The 16,130-nt window shown below is 34.8% G+C and overlaps 3 protein-coding genes across 3 annotated transcripts; all 3 read right to left on the bottom strand.

Annotated features, from left to right (window-relative positions):
• Positions 1-1,740: 1,740 nt before the first annotated feature.
• On the bottom strand, positions 1,741-5,066 carry LOC119632867 (dynein heavy chain 1, axonemal). Its single transcript, XM_038026010.1, has 2 exons — positions 2,448-5,066; positions 1,741-2,382 (listed from the first exon to the last, which is right to left on the bottom strand). The coding sequence occupies exons 1-2, from the start codon at positions 5,064-5,066 to the stop codon at positions 1,741-1,743; spliced, it is 3,261 nt and encodes a 1,086-aa protein (XP_037881938.1).
• Positions 5,067-9,813: 4,747 nt separating this feature from the next.
• On the bottom strand, positions 9,814-11,959 carry LOC119632868 (tectonic). The gene is made up of 3 exons (XM_038026011.1): positions 11,324-11,959; positions 11,123-11,270; positions 9,814-11,066 (listed from the first exon to the last, which is right to left on the bottom strand). The coding sequence occupies exons 1-3, from the start codon at positions 11,933-11,935 to the stop codon at positions 9,814-9,816; spliced, it is 2,013 nt and encodes a 670-aa protein (XP_037881939.1). The 5' UTR covers positions 11,936-11,959.
• Positions 11,941-13,276, bottom strand: LOC119633543 (B9 domain-containing protein 2). The gene is made up of 3 exons (XM_038027148.1): positions 12,544-13,276; positions 12,120-12,471; positions 11,941-12,044 (listed from the first exon to the last, which is right to left on the bottom strand). Exons 1-3 carry the CDS (start codon positions 12,629-12,631, stop codon positions 11,951-11,953), a joined length of 534 nt encoding a protein of 177 aa, XP_037883076.1. The 5' UTR covers positions 12,632-13,276; the 3' UTR covers positions 11,941-11,950.
• Between the last annotated feature and the right edge of the window lie 2,854 nt (positions 13,277-16,130).

The following is a 16,130-nucleotide window of genomic DNA, read 5'->3' on the forward strand; positions in this document are numbered from 1 at the left end:
AGCAGTCAGGACTCACACATGCGTTCAAACTGGGGACAGAACATACTAGTTTCCACCGCGATTTCCACATGTATCTAAATGTGCAAGCTTCCCCCCGAAGGATCTTGGCAAGCGTCAACATGATGGAAAGGGACAGGCGTATACGAATTTTCATCGTTTTCAAGTCTAAAACTTTTTAGAGAAATGTCTTCCTCCTTTGAATTTGATCTCATTAAATATCGACATGAATCTTTTCCAATATTTATTCGAACTTGACATGCAAAGAACAAACTAACGGATCGGAATCTTTGATCGATAGTTCTAGTTGGTAAAATCGGTAGAGTGCACTTAATATAACACCTCGCTTTGAAAATATATAAAAAGGACAAACAATTTAAGCAAAACTGTAAAGAAAGTATGCGGGAGCTATCATACAGAAATGGACAAGTAATTGTCAATTGGGAAAATGGAAAATCAACAAGTAAGAAAATTACATTCGGTTGTGAACGAATCATTTAATCCGCTGCACTGGTATCCTAAAACAGGTTTACTGTAAGAAAAAAAATTAAATTTTCACACTCTATAGTATTGGCTGGGCGTGAGTGATTTTTTCTATATTTTTAGAAGAATTTTATGGAAATTTATATCGCTTAGTTGTTGAAGTTTAAAAGCAACAAGCAAAAAATAGGCAAACTAAGGGTTTGGTTATATAGACGTGTCTATGGGCGTTGTAGGCGAGTTGTTCGACCTGTTTGGACCACTTCCAAAGTCTTTTGCAAATTTCTAGTTGGCATCTTCATCTTGCGAATGTTCAACTTGGTTACTACACAGTTGGGCGGACGGATAGATGGACAGACGAACAAACAGGCAGATGGGCAAACGGACAGATTGGCAGATGAACAGATTGGCAGACGCACAAATGGGCAGACGAACATGCTTAGGTCCATTTCCAGTTCATAATTGGTCAAGAATTTATATACTTTATGGCACATTTGCAGTTTTTTTCTACGCGTTATAAAGGTATTGACAAAAAATTAAATTTTGATACACACACAATAACATTGTCTAGGCGTCGTCAATTTTGCCCGTTTTTTCAACAATTCCAAAAAAATTCCAAATTTTCAATATTTCGCGACAAAACTCAGCGTGTGTTGTGTAAAAAATTTGGTTCGGCTGGGGTAATTTTTTGGACCTCCTCTCACTGCTTGTAAGGGTTCTGCCAAAGAGGACTAATTGCTAATGCTTTATAATAAAAATTTGTTCACGATATTAATTTGGCGTAAAAGTTAAATGGACCCTATTTGAATCCAATGGGTTTATTTTTTGAAATCTGCTCCGCATAAGGTGGTATCTCATGAATAATAAGCTCTTCAGAAAAACATTGAATTCCTTTTATATTACGACAAGAATTAATCCATAGTAGCAAATTTAGCAAAAATATTAATGGTAGGGAGTTGGGATCACATAAGTCTACACATTAGTCTCTAACATACATAGGGTTATCATGATAAACAATACCCTGTATGGAGAAAAAGTACAATATCCACTTTTTCTTGTATGACGGAAACCAAAAATTAATAACATTTTTGATAAGTAAATTAAGTTTTCTAACTTTGGCCCAGGTTATGCGATATTTTGGGCATTCTCCGGTATGCATGTTTTCATGAAAATAATTGTTTATTTATAAAAATAGCAGAATTATATTAGTAAAAAAGGCAAAAAAAAAAAAAAGAGCGAATTAAAAAAATTTATATCAATTCATTACAGGATGTCTGTGCGACATTTACGCATTGCCTTGCGTAGAATTAAAGCCTGCTGTTCTTCTTCCTTACGTCGTTCCTCTTCTTCCATAGCCAGACGTATGGCATCTGCTTCATCTACAGCTTTTACTGCAATTTCATGAACCAAGTCCAAATGATCCATTATACCCTTGCGCATCAGATATTGAAAATTCATAGCCAAAGAATATTTAATATCCAAACCAGAACGATTTGCTAATTCTTGCCAATGCAAGAAAAGCCAATTTTCATTTTTCATATCTTCAATGGCTCTAACTTTAGGTATAAACATATCCCATTGGGCTAGAAAGTAAGTGGCCACATCTTGTATTTCCGGTTTTTCTTCAAACACTATTAACGATTTTTCCAGGGACTCTTTTATAGTCTCCAAGGATTTCCAAACTTCATCCACTTCAACGTTAACCAACGGATTGCCAATAGTGGCCTCTTCTAATTTGACTAAATCTAGACAACTGTACCAAAGATTCTTGTATGGGGTACAACTCTCAATAATACTGTTTAGAAAATCCAATGATAATGGCTCCAATTCGAAAAGCTCTTGACGATAGCTGAGAGTTTCACCCAATTTTTCCAAATCCTTAATAGTTCTCCATGTTTTCTTAATCTGTAACTCGAAAGAAAAAAATCGTAAATTTGTATACTCGCAAAATATTATCTTGTACTGCTTACGTCATTAGCTGTTTCCAGCACCTTTTCAGGAATGAACATTAGCGAGAAGGCCTGAACTTCGTCATTTAATGATTCTAGGCGTTCTTCGAAACCAATGCATTCGCTTAAGTGCAGTCTCTTGAAATCTTCAATGTCGACTTTTTGCTCTTCTCTTAACGTAGACAATCGCTCTATGATAGTCCTTGGCCAAGCAACAGCCTCCCACTTCATAGCAAATTGATGATCAGGCAAATTGTAGAAAAAAGAATCTAACATGTCGTATTCCAGGACCATAATTTGTGTATCGGCTTTAACCTGATCCACTACTTCGGGCACTGTTTGAGCGAATTCTCGTATATCGTACAGATGTTCTATACTTTGTGGTCGTTCATGTATTTTATTATAAATATCCATACACCGTTCTATCAAATGTTCGTTGATATCATACATACGATCTACATAATATTCAAAAATTTTTTTAACAATTTCTATCCTTTTTCGTATCATATGCTGTTTCATCGGATCAACTATAACTAAAAATGGGCCGATAATTATGGTTGGCGGCAAAGTGACACGTAGTTCCTCCTTCTGACGCTTGTGTTCCAAAATATCGGTCTTAACTTGCATCGAAGACTTTTTCGCTGCTTTGTAATTTTGCATATACTGTTGCACGTTAAGCAGGTAGAAATCCACATAATGATCATATTTACGGGAATAAGAGATTAGTGGTATAACCGCCTTTGCATAACATCTCTGCATAAGCTCATCACATTCCAAATACAATTCTTCTATCAGCTCGACAGTGAGTATGAAAAGATTGGGGGCAAATCTTAAATTGATCAATGTCTCCGCGTCTATGCAACGCACTGCGTTTGTCTTTTCCAAACTCTTTTTGAATATTTCTTTCATTGCGACTTGAAATTCTTCCGGATTCGTATTGAATACAACTTTTCCGTCTTCTGACACACTCAATATTAAGCTGAAGATAGCTTTAGGAAACGGAAATTCAGTCTCAATATAATTGTTCGTCCATTTGTAATCGTTGGAAATGTTAAGCATTTGCATGCAAGGGTCGCAAAGGAATTGCGTGAAATTTGATATCGATTTCTCCAATAAAACATGCATAGATTCTTGCATGCGGAATTTTACTTGCAGAATAAAGCGAGAAATCTTACACATTTGATACACGCTCCATTTGTCCAGAGTTATGTCCAACCAGCCTTTACCTAAGGCTCTTAAAACAATTGTCACGCCTGCGGAAATTTTTGAAGGCCAAAACGACTTCAGATAATTAGAAACATGTGAACTGTTTTGATCTTGAGCTTGCAGGAAATCATTTAAAAACAAAGGCTTTGCAAAATTAATCAAAAATAACGTCATCGTTTCAATATGTTTACATTCCTGAGTTACATTCTGCATAGCTTCTATGCCACCCTTAGTATAATAAAGTGAATATGTTAAGACGCTCGTACGCCTTTGTTTTAGCTTTATATCTAAACTTTTAACCAAGCGTCGCTCGCTGTCGCTGAGTATTGAAGGAAATGCCTTTGGCAAGGAACTTCGAATTACGTCGCCGGTAAATTTTGGAAACTCCTTGGGCAGCAATTTAACGAACTTTTCAAACTCGTAGCAGGCCATTAAATGCTCGAAAACTAAATAGATTTCCGTATTAAGTTGATTAAAAAATGTAGGATCCGTTTTTACTTTACTCATCAGCCTATCCACCAACTTATTAGGATAAATACGTAGCTCGCTTAAATCTTGTAGCATTACGCAGTCAACTATGGTTTCCAGCATGATAACAGTCTCGGCCTCATTACGTACCTGCACGGCTTTCTTCAGGCGCTCAACAAAAATATATGGATTTTCGGCCATAAACATGACTTGTACTTTAGGTACTTCATACACGTGCTCATCTGATAAGTTCATAGCTGTCCATTTACCAGTGTCGTCGTCATAGCTTTGGATAGCTGCGAATTGCCACTGATAGTCCATTAAACTCTGATTTACCGGCAGGAATGCCTTTGCGGGTAAAGGGTAAAATTCGCCACTTTCAATTTGTCCTAATTTTAGCCAGGCTGTGGGGGAATGTGTATCATAATTGGAGTCATCAAAAAAACTTAAAGGCAAAAAATGCTCAAAAGCATTCTCTGATAGTATGTAATATTGTTCTTCGGTGGGCATTAACTCGCTTGCAGTCAAGCTTGCTTTCTCAAATTCTGCTTCCAAATTGATTTTTGCATATTGCTTCCTTCGACGTTCTACTTCGACATCACGGGGCAAATGCTTCTTTAGCACTACACGAGTCATTTGAACTTTCGGTAAAATGGTTTTTAGAGGGAATTTATGCATACGATTATTTTTCCCCTCCAAATTCAACCATTTTTGCGCCGTCTCAATGACATGGGAATGCGGTGTCAATTGTTCATTTTTAACTTTTAATTCTGTATACAAGGCGCTCGCACCGCTCTGTTGGCAAGTTCTGGGTTCCTCAATGCTAAGTCGCTCAATACTCTCGGCACGGGCTTTTAAAATTGACGACGAGTAAATGTTCGTACGGCGGATTTCCGCTGAATCAGCTTTCTGTAACGATGTTGCTTTTTTGAATATGGCAGTCGAAGGTCTCGAACGTCTGGCCATTTTCAACGTTTTTTAAATTTCAGATTCTTCGAAAATATATTTTTTTTCTCCGGGTTTTCTGATAGTTTTTTCTTTTCCTGAAAAATACTATTTGCTTCTCAAATGAATAATTGAAAGCTTTCTAAATTCTACATAATTTTCTGAAGTGTGTCTTAAGTCATTTTTAAAATGATGAAATTTATATGTGTTGTTACTTCTCAATACATGGCAAACAAATAGAAGAAGAATTCTTATTTTGTTTGCACAAAGCAAAATATAAGTTATTTAAATAGTACAGTTCAAGCAAAATGTTTCCTTGCACGTATAAGCCACAAATTTTATTCGCTTAGTCCAACCTAACTCAACATCCAAAAAAAAAAAAAATGTAATTATCCGATTTGTTTTTGCTCAGGAAGAGCATCAAAGAAGTGTTGTTTACCTCAATGCAGGGGTTTACGATTCAACTTGGCTCAAAGATTTCCGCGCAGTAAAAGCGGTCTTAAGCATCCCTAACTGAATTTGTATGCTGGTCATTTTCATACTGCAGTCCTTATCCAAGGTGAATTAAATCTCGATGTTATATCCCTTGAAGAACATAATATGTCTGAGGATAACGAAGGAAGATGTATTGATTCATTTGTGGACGGTAAGCAAGTGAGAGAATGGGATGTAGTGATCGATCGAAAAGGAGAAATTGGAAATATAAGATCCTCAGCTGGCAGAAGGCTTACACTTACAATGGAAATTTTCAAATTACCTTATGATCTACGTGCTGTAATGACTACAATAAGTGTGAATAACGGAAGATAGTTTAAAGTTATTTGTAAGTATATAAATGAATGTTAGCGAAAGAAACTAATCTAAATATCCGCAGGGAATGATGGACGCATTTGGGCCTAAAATGTCAACCAACTTCATAAATCTCAGTATAAATGAATTTCGATATTTAACGAACCGTTATTGTCGACGAGTCATCACACAAAACAAGAAAATTTTGATGTTCTTAGACTCCGCGATGTTGTGGGTGTAAAAAGTGCTTTTCGGATAGCGATTGATTGATTACAAATTTTTTAATTTTTTTAATTTTTTAAAAAACCAAAAGCTTGTGAGGATATTTCTCTGAATAAGATTCCAATTACAAAACTATTAAATTCTTCTTCAAAAAATATAAGTGGAGAGAGTTATAAATTTTCGAAGAATTACAATCTCACTTCCAACAACTGCACCTACAAGTCCATGGATAAGGGGCTGCAAGTTTTAGTTTCCAACCAACCGCTTCAACTTAACAGGGTGTTTTAAAATGCAAAGTTACCCGGAGTTCTCTGAAGATCTGTGCAAAACAAACCCAAAGTTTTGTATTTCCATAGTATCAGGATATTGAAAACATCCATTGAATGGGGGGTACATCAATTTGATTCGTTTCATATGGTAGAAATTAAAGAAAATAATTGTTATACATTAAAAAAAAAATTGGTCGATGAAATCCGTCAGATAAAAAATCAATCGGAATTAATGGTGATAATTTTAAAAATTACATTCTAAAAGTTGTAAATATGGAAACGTAAGCAGAAACATTTTCAAAAGTAAAAATGAAGACATCGGCTTAAATGTAAACATATATATATGAAAAGCAACGTTAAGCACATTGATGTAAAAACAAGTCAGTTTTTGGTTGATTAATGAAGTAGAGAATTAATTACTACTTTTGTTCACAACTTTGTTACTTTCATACTTGTTTTTAACATTTTTTTTTCTTATGAAGTTTTTGTAAAATTTCTCGATATAAAAGCCATACATCTTTGCCTATGTTGACATATAGTCTGTTTACTTCTTATCGCTTTTAAAAAAAAAGCAAAATGATTAGCTAAACTGACTTGACAAATGTACTTTAATTTAAAAATAAATGCCCTTTGTTGCCTGCTTTTCATTTTTAATAATATAGTATAATAGTATAATAGTATATATTTCGTTTTTTATAAAATAAACTAAAACTTTAAATCGCAAAATATAACAAGTAAAAAAATTATATTCGGTTGTGATCAACCTTTTGTACTCATTATCTTGACCCTAAAAAATTTGAAAGAAACTAAATTTTGATGCTCCATAATAGCGAGTGGGTGAGGCTGATTTTTTCTATTCTCAAAATAAAAGTGTACCCGTTGTAGGCATTTTGTTTAAAAAGTTTAGGTCACTTTCAATTCATATCATCTCATATACTCAGATACTGCATAGAAAGTGTTGAAAAAAAAAATTAAACTGTACAAAATAAATTTAAATTAGTAAATATTTTCAACATTTAAAATAAGTGGGTAATCTTCTTCTTCATTTTCTCTTTTGTTTTGTTTCTCTGCAAATTCCCACAAGATGTCGTAAAACGCCAAGTTGATGTTTCGTCCCAAAAATAGGAATAACGCATTTGTAGAGCTAATGCTTAATGGCGTTAGACCTTACATGTCTTCATAGGTTCAACTATATCCCAAAATAGATAATTATGATTGGTGCTGAAATGATACGTACTTTCTCCTTATGATGCTTTTATTCTAAAATATTTTCCGTCACTTGTATCGAAGACGCACTGCATTTGTCTTTTCCATGCTCTTTTTGAATATCTCATTCATTGTGATTTGAAATTCTTCCGGATTCGCATTGAGTACAACTTTTTCGTCTTCTGACACACTCAATATTAAGCTGAAGATAGTTTTAGGAAAACAAAAAAATTTAGTCTCAATATAATCGTTTGTCAATTTGTAATCTTTGGGAATGTTAAGAACTGGAAAAATAAAACGAAATACCTTGCACGGCTTTTTGTAACCACGTTGTTCCCTTAAAAGTGGCAGTCAAAGATCTCGAACATCTGGTTATTTCCAACATTTTTCGAAACTAAATGTTTTTTCTCGGAGATTTCTTAAAGTTTTTAGTTCTTTCTAAAAATACTATTTGCTTTTGAAATGAGGAATTAAACGCCTTCTAAAATCTATCTATACAATTTTCGAATGTATGTCCTACATCATTTTAAGGAGGTTTGATTTAAAAGTATTACTTCTCAATACTAACCAAAAAGATAGAAGAAGAAGATTTGTTTTGTTTACACAAAGCAAAATGTAAGTTAACTAAATACTATGGTTCTGCAAAGATCGTTGGGATTTGCCCAGGGAATAGAAAGCTGAAATGATTATGCCGTTAAAAAGTGAATATTCTTTTAGGAATTATACAAGGCACTGGAACCCTTTGAAGGAAAATTACTTTTTTAAAAAATTCCACTTACCTTTAAACTGCAATAAAAGAATACTACAAATTGGATATGACGCGTATTGTGTGTAAGCAAAATAACCACAACGAAAGATTTAATTAAAATTTCTAGAAACTTTAAAGATTCGCTTTGTGTTTATTTTCTGAAGATATTATGATTCTGAAGAACTTGTTGGAGAAGCGTTGTTTGCCTCAATGCAGAGGTTTACGATGAGACTTGACTCACAGACGGACTCAAGCGTTGTCACAACAGCATCCCTAACTGAATTTGTATGTTCGTCATTTTCATCCTGCAGTCCTAATCCAAGGTGAATTAAATCTCGATGTTATTCCTCTTCATGAACATAATCTGTCTAAAAATAACGAAGGAAGGTATATTGATTCATTCATGGAAGCTAAGCAAGTGGAAACTGGGAAAGGTGTGGAGTTTGAAATTGCTCATACAAAGGAATTATCAAATAAACTTAAAAATTCCTATCAATATATCAGTCATAATATATATGTGTAAATTACTAGAATGAGATGCAGTGATCGAAGTGGAGAAATTGATAATATCCTTGGCTGGCAGAAGTTTCACGCTTGGATATATACTGGACGCGTTTAAAGTTTTACTTATAAAGGAAGTTTTATTATCTGCGTGTTATAATGACTGCAATGAATGTGATTAACGGAAGATAGCTTAAAGTTCTTTGTAAGTATATAAACGAATACTAGCAAAAGTAACTAATTAATATATCCGCAGGAAACGATGTACGCATTTGGGCTTAAAATCTCGACTAACTTCAAAAATCTCAGTATAACTGAATTTCAACATTTAGCGAACCCAGCGGACGAGCGATCACAAAAAATCAAGAAAAATTTGATGCCCTTATATTCCGGAATATTATGTTATGTCTATGGAGAGTAAAGGCCGGATAGTGATTGAACATTTACAAAAATATATCTTTATTGGAACTTTTCATAATACTTCTAACTGCAAAACTGTTGATTTATTTTTTGAAAATTATCAAAGAAGTAAAATTTCCTTACTACTACCATCTGTGAGACAATAGATGAGAGGCTGCATGTTTTAGGGTGCAAGCAATTGCTGCAACTTATCTTAGGAGATTGCTTTCTGGTTATGTTTCCAGAACAAGGTTTTCAGCATCTATTTAAAGATAAGAAAGAAGATAATGGTTTAGTGCAAACGAAAAGAAAAAAAGAACTAAAAATTATATCCGTGCAGTAAAAAAATTGGTCGATAAAATCCGTCGGATAAAAAATCAATGGCAATTTAAGCTAAGCTCGAAAATGCGGATAATTTTAGACAATTATCGCCTGTGCTGGTATGTAAAAGTGGAAAAGGACATCGTTTCTACAAACCGAATAAATGGTTTAAACAGATTAAAGAAGAAGAGTTTAGTTCAGTGAGTTAGGTTTTCTATGTAACTTTTGTGTTTAAATTCACGTTTAATGTTCTTCTAATTGTTTTTAAGGAGTTTATTAATATTAATATTGTTGACGATGAATTAAATGAATATTAAACGAAAATTATTATTACTAGGATTACATTAAACAAGTTCTTAATATTGCTACCTTTTGATGCTGCGAGAGCATTTGCATCGTAAAATCGAATGGTTGTGACTAGCGGAACTTCTATGTTCTCATCTAGGGAGAATTCCAAATCATGACGTTGTCCCATAGCGATAGCAGCTCGCTTAATTGTATTTTGATGTGGTATTCCATCAAAATGTTCCGTAGCCATGTAAAATTCATATGAGAGACTTAACTGAATGTTGTGACATATAAAAGAGTTTGTTTGTTCATTGTATTGCCCCACTGCCGGATTAAAATTAAAGTTGTACAATTGTAGTGGCAACCAGTTACTGCTTTGATTACGAGGCTTACCCAATACCGATACAAAATAATTGTCTAAATCTTCTTGATTTAGGTCACTACCAATTAGTTGGTACTGTGCTTGCTCTTTCAGATGTACACAGAGAGAAGAGAAATTCATTTTCCCCGGCTCTTTGTATCGAAGAATATCGTCGCTCAACCGCATTTTGCAAGAAATCATTAGATTTATGCCAAAGTGTACGAGATTCTGGGGACTCTTATCCCTATGACACCAGCCATTATGTCTTCTTAGTACAGCCAATGTGTTACTCGTTTCAGCGGTCTCATGGAAGTAATTTAATATGCGATTATCAGGTGCAAGAGGCAAACTTAAGGTGTAGGGCATATATTTTGCCACAAGTACAGGCTGATCCATTAGATAACCCAAAGGACCGGATATAATTTTTGTCTTTTCCCTAAATCCATTGTAAAGTACTTCCTCTATGCTTCTATTGTAAAAATCAACTTCTATATTGAGCCATAAGTCCATAGTTGGGCTTGTATTCTCGTCAAAGTCCGCGTTCTTATACCACATTTCGATGACGGACCCTGATATGTGCGTAAAATTATGCAATATTTTTATATTAATTTTAGACAGTAGAACATGTTTGAGATTTCCCTTTTCCCGCATTTGATCTGCGTTGGGAATACATGCGTCCAAGGTTACATTACAAACAACTATTCGAACTTCTGCGGCGTCAGTTGTAAAATTTTTCAAGTTGTTGTTGGTTTCAGGTTTGCTTAGGATTTTTGCACTTTGATTGAAATTTGTAAACGATTCTTGCAGTTCGATCAGCTCTTCGTATTGTGCCATTATACAACTCCGTTTAAAAGCCATTAAATGACGCAATGGCTCTTGGTGCCGACAATAAGGAGACTCAAAGTTAGACGGTAGATCTGTTAACGGGAAAAATTATTTGTGCCATTTCATGTTTTCCAGCATTCTGTCTCACCAAAGTTTCCTACATAGCTAGTGTTGATGTTTACAATTTGCAATGGATCGCCATATTTGAAAAAGTCATGAGCCTCTTCTTCACTTTTCTCTTCTAATATATTTGGCCAAGAGTAATACTGCGAGGTATCGTAACGCATGGCTTTTACCTGAAAATATTATACTTGATTATTAAAACAAATACGGTTTGAAGTTCACGTACAGTTTCCTGTTCCTTATGCTTATGGGCATTGGACCAGAAGATACATAACCAACTGTTCTCTTGTTCACAAGTCGGTAATCCTTGATGTAATTTGAAATTTTCGAAACGCCCTTTGTACGTCTTTTCGAATAAAGGGTCCTGTGAGCATACAAAACTTTTAAATACCATTGGATGACAATTGGGATCACAGCAGCAATTTATATCACATTCATCTAAACGCAGATCACAAAAGCAATAAGCACTGGAATACTTTTCAGAACTCTCATCTTTTATTAAATCCCTTGTTGTCTCGTTCCTGTTTCCAGCCACCTCAATGGGCTGCGATTGCGTTGTAGTACTCGGTGTTGTCGAAGTCGCGGCATATTTTTCGGTGGCTTTTTTTGGAGGAAATTCTGGCCATACATTTTCGGTAACGGTACTTAGGAGAAAAGTGGATGTTGCTGTGTTAATTAGAAGATCGTCACCATCCTCAGTTGTATGGTGAGTGTTGAACGCCGATTCTACAGTTGTGGTCATAGCTGTAGTAGCGGTAGTAGCTGCCGTATTAGATAGGATTATTTTTACGGCCTTCGAGGAAGAAATAAACATAACTAATAACAAGACGAAGTGCATGATCTATGCCGATGATTAGCTGAATTCTACACCAAATTTTGCAAAATTATATAATATTAAATTTATATCGACTATAACTATACCGGACGATATAGTCTTTAACTTATATCTGAAAAAAAAAAATAAAATAAAAAATGTAAACGTATCGTGCTTTGCTCGCATTGTACATTATCCCTAATAGTACCTTTCGATTCCCGTGTAGATCAAATCTTCTTTGCATAAAGCCAAGCCACCGCCACCGAATTTTTCTCTTATACTATCGTACCAACTGGTCGGGGCAATTTTCCAAGTTCTTATCTCTAAACGATGATATCCTGGCCGCGCAGGAATGTGTGCGAATCCGTAACCGATCGGCCAGCTTTTATTCAAAACATTTACTGCATGCAATTCGACATGTAACTTAGGCCAACCCTGCACGGAAGCTGCTCCCAAATGCAAATCCAACGGATGACAAAAGTCCGAAGAGTTTTCTAAACTATTATTTCCAATTACGGTTTGACCCAGAGCGTCACCTTCTATAACTCGCCAAGCACTACCTGACAGTTTTAGGGAATATATCTTCCTTATTGTGTAATACTATTTTTTTTATTATACGTATGGTATTTTACCGGACTGCAGACTCCACTTGCAATAGATATGCGGTGCTTCAAAATCAATAGCTTTCAATATTTGTCCAATAATATAAACTTCCGCCATCAATAATACAATTTTTTCACATATGGAAAACACAAACGAGTCGAACTTTAATTTATTTCAATAATATTTAAGCCGATTCCGTACTTTTCCACTGAGACTGCTTCTCCGATAAAAATAATCATTTTTCTTACTTTTGTCACATTAGGCATTTTTAATGTTTTACTTTGTCGGTTACCATAGCAATTACATTATTTCCAACATTATTGTTATTAATATTTTTTTTGGCTAGCGACAGGAGAAAAAAGAATAAAGCACTTGCTTTTAGACAGACAAATGCAGGTTGCAGATAAATCGGTTCAATGCGTCCTAGCTTCATCAAGGACATACATATATATATATATATATGTATATCTATGGCTTCGACAGGCTAAATCGTATTCTTAATTCCATTGTACGCTACGTCTATACTGTTCGCAGAAGGGCTCATATCTGTGTACTTTGGAGCAGTTAACTGCGGGTCGCATCGTTATTAAGTAAGGTCAATGGCTTATAATCGTGGATGAGGCGAACTTTGTACCGCCTTCCATCTCTTCCTTTTCGCACTTACACTCCGTTTTCAAAACCTCGGAGTGTTGACTTGTGCCCTTGGGATTTATCGCACACGACTCCCTTTAAGTTCAGCCCAATATCTTGTTGTAATTTGATGTATTTGTGCAGAACTTTTTTTAGCCCCGCGGTAACGGATAAAGCCATGTGCGCCGAGTAGCCTATTGAACGCCGTCAATATGCTACGCACTCTGAATAATAGAAATTGTTGCAACAAACACTTGGCTTACTTCCGTAAAACATTCAAACAAACAGACCCTACAACGAAACGCTTCCAGTAAATGTTAGCAAAGTTGAAGGAAAATTTGCTGCTCTAGACGTCTTGTTCAACAGACAATTATTGTTCCATACATCCAGTATCGGGTAAAAATGTTGGTTTCTTTACTTGTTTCGTTATTAACATATCGTTGGTGTTTAATTCGTTCCATTTTTCGATACCCAAATCACCTATAATAGAAATAAAAACGTTAGCAAGGGGGAGAACAACAGGTGAGTTAGGACTCTACAAGATTATTCTAATAACGATTTGGTTGGAATTATAAAGGAAAATTGTTTCTATGCTAAGAGTTAAGAATATATATATATATATATTTATATATATACATATATGAATTTAATTTATCATTTGCTTCTCTTATTACATTACGTAGCTCGTTATAAAAATAATGTATAGTATGAGCGTTTAATTTTAAACTCAAAGTTTTCAAAAACAATATATAATGAATGTTTGTAATAATTGAACACATACAAAATTGGAACGTCCACTATTTTGACGCGAAATTTTCACTCAATGTCGTGCCAGTGCATGCATAATACCTATGGAGAGAGAGGTGAGTTAAAATGTATAACTAGTACACATATATTCGTACAATGTTTGCTGACTAGCCCTTCAGAGACTTTAAATGATCGTAATCCTATTTTCTTAGTCATAGATTCTCAATGTCTTACATGCTTGAAAGTGTGAAGATTTTTACCTAATTGAATGTGTCAAAGGTTAATATCGAACATTTAAAATTTCTTGTATTTTACAAGTTAGCTTAGAATTAAACCGTCATAATTTTTAAACAACGCCCTCGCTAAATTCCCTGTTGAAAGGCAAAGCACAGAGTCACTTATAATATATATAAATGGTTGAGTGCCCAACTAACAACTTGAATGGTAACGCCAATCAACTATGTTAAACGCGCAACTTAACAGAAAACAAAGGTTCATCTCGTTAAACAAAGAATCAACTCTGTTGAAATGCAAAGCCTTCGGCAAAACGGTTCGTGTCTTGCAAACGCGCAACAATGTAATGGAACGAAATGGAAAAAGTTAACCAAATATTCTTGTATTTGCTAATAAGTAGCGAGGACGAATTTGGCACAAATTTCTCATGTGAAAATTGTCTTTGAAAACATTTCAAAAGTTTGACATAACCGTCTAATTGGGTGATGAAACTAGAAAGCAGTAAATAACTTATAAAAGAAAGAATTTGGTAGGATAAATTAGTTCGGCAAGCTTTCGCTTAACAACTCGTAATAAAAAATTGAGTTAGTGATTCAACTTACATAAATTATAAATGAATCTCGGAAGATTGGCCACGCACATGCACGCATGTATTAAAATATTATTTTCATTTTTAATAAAAATACTCGCGCTTCAATGCATATATGTCTTCAATATTAGCTGGAAAAGTTTACGAATATGAAGAAGTTTGGTACGACAAATGGCAGTCTACTTGTAAACGTCCACTTCTTGAAGTTTAGCAAAATTGGATAATTTGTCCTCTTCCCAAGAATGGATACTCTGTTACATGAAAAACGCTATTTGCACTTTGAATATCCTATGGGATAATAAATTATATTTTATAACGCATTCACATCGACCAGCTCACATATTTACGTTCAACCTTCGTAATGATCCCAGGTAAAGATATTTCTGAAACTAAAAAGATTGTCATTTATGCCGATAAAGAAATTGTATGACTTAGGGCAAGTGATTTCAGGCGCTCGAAGCTTTATATAGATCTGATAGAGTCTGATCAAATAATATCAAGAATTTTGTAAATCAAAAGCCTTAAGTGGAATAACTGATTCTTCAATTATCGTAGTAGTTGAACCTATTATTTTGTTTATGTATATTCTTGATCAGTATCAAATTCTGAACCGATTTGGATATGTCCGTCTGGTCGTTTGTTCGTTTATGTAATGCCAAATTTGGCAGAAACATTGGAAGTTCTTGCACACAATTTCGTATTGAATATGGACCAAGTCGGTCGAAGGTCACGCCTGCAGTTCTACATAAAGTGAGGATACTTCTGTTGCTCAAAAGGGGAAAAAATGGCTTTTGATCATAATCCGTAGCAAAAGCTTAAACGCATATCCCATTGACGATGCTACTGTTCACAAACCCCATAAACTATATGTATATAATTTCTTGGCCCATTTTCAAGTTTGGAATCCAACTGTCCGTTTGCTAACTTGTCAAAGGTTATACCTACAGCACCCAAACGCCTATGCGGGGAAAAAAATGAAAACAGCTTTGCTTTTCGTGATTTCTGTTCGTTACCCACAGACTACAACATAAAAACGATATTAATTTTAACATTTATTCCGAATATAGAACACTACCCCACGTTAGAGTCTACGAAGATATAGTTTGCTTGCATTTTTTTAAAGCATTTTTTATGAATGCTATGGTGGGTATAAGAGATTCAGTCATGAAAGAATATAATTATCGTACTTGTTTTTATGTACATGAAGTACTTATGGAGGGAAGGAAGGCACACTGAACTTTCGCATATTATACTTTCTTGGAATGCAAATATGCGCTCATAAATAAAAATTAAGTTTCTAATGATCAAGTTACTTTGGAAGAATAGATTTGGTAAACACTGCGATGACCTGCTGCAAATTGCTTCGTGTGAGAGAGAGAGAGAGAGAGAGAGAGAGAGAGAGAGAGAGAGAGAGAG

Source organism: Glossina fuscipes, unplaced genomic scaffold, assembly GCF_014805625.2.
Source record: "Glossina fuscipes isolate IAEA_lab_2018 unplaced genomic scaffold, Yale_Gfus_2 2, whole genome shotgun sequence".
NCBI lineage: Eukaryota > Metazoa > Arthropoda > Insecta > Diptera > Glossinidae > Glossina > Glossina fuscipes.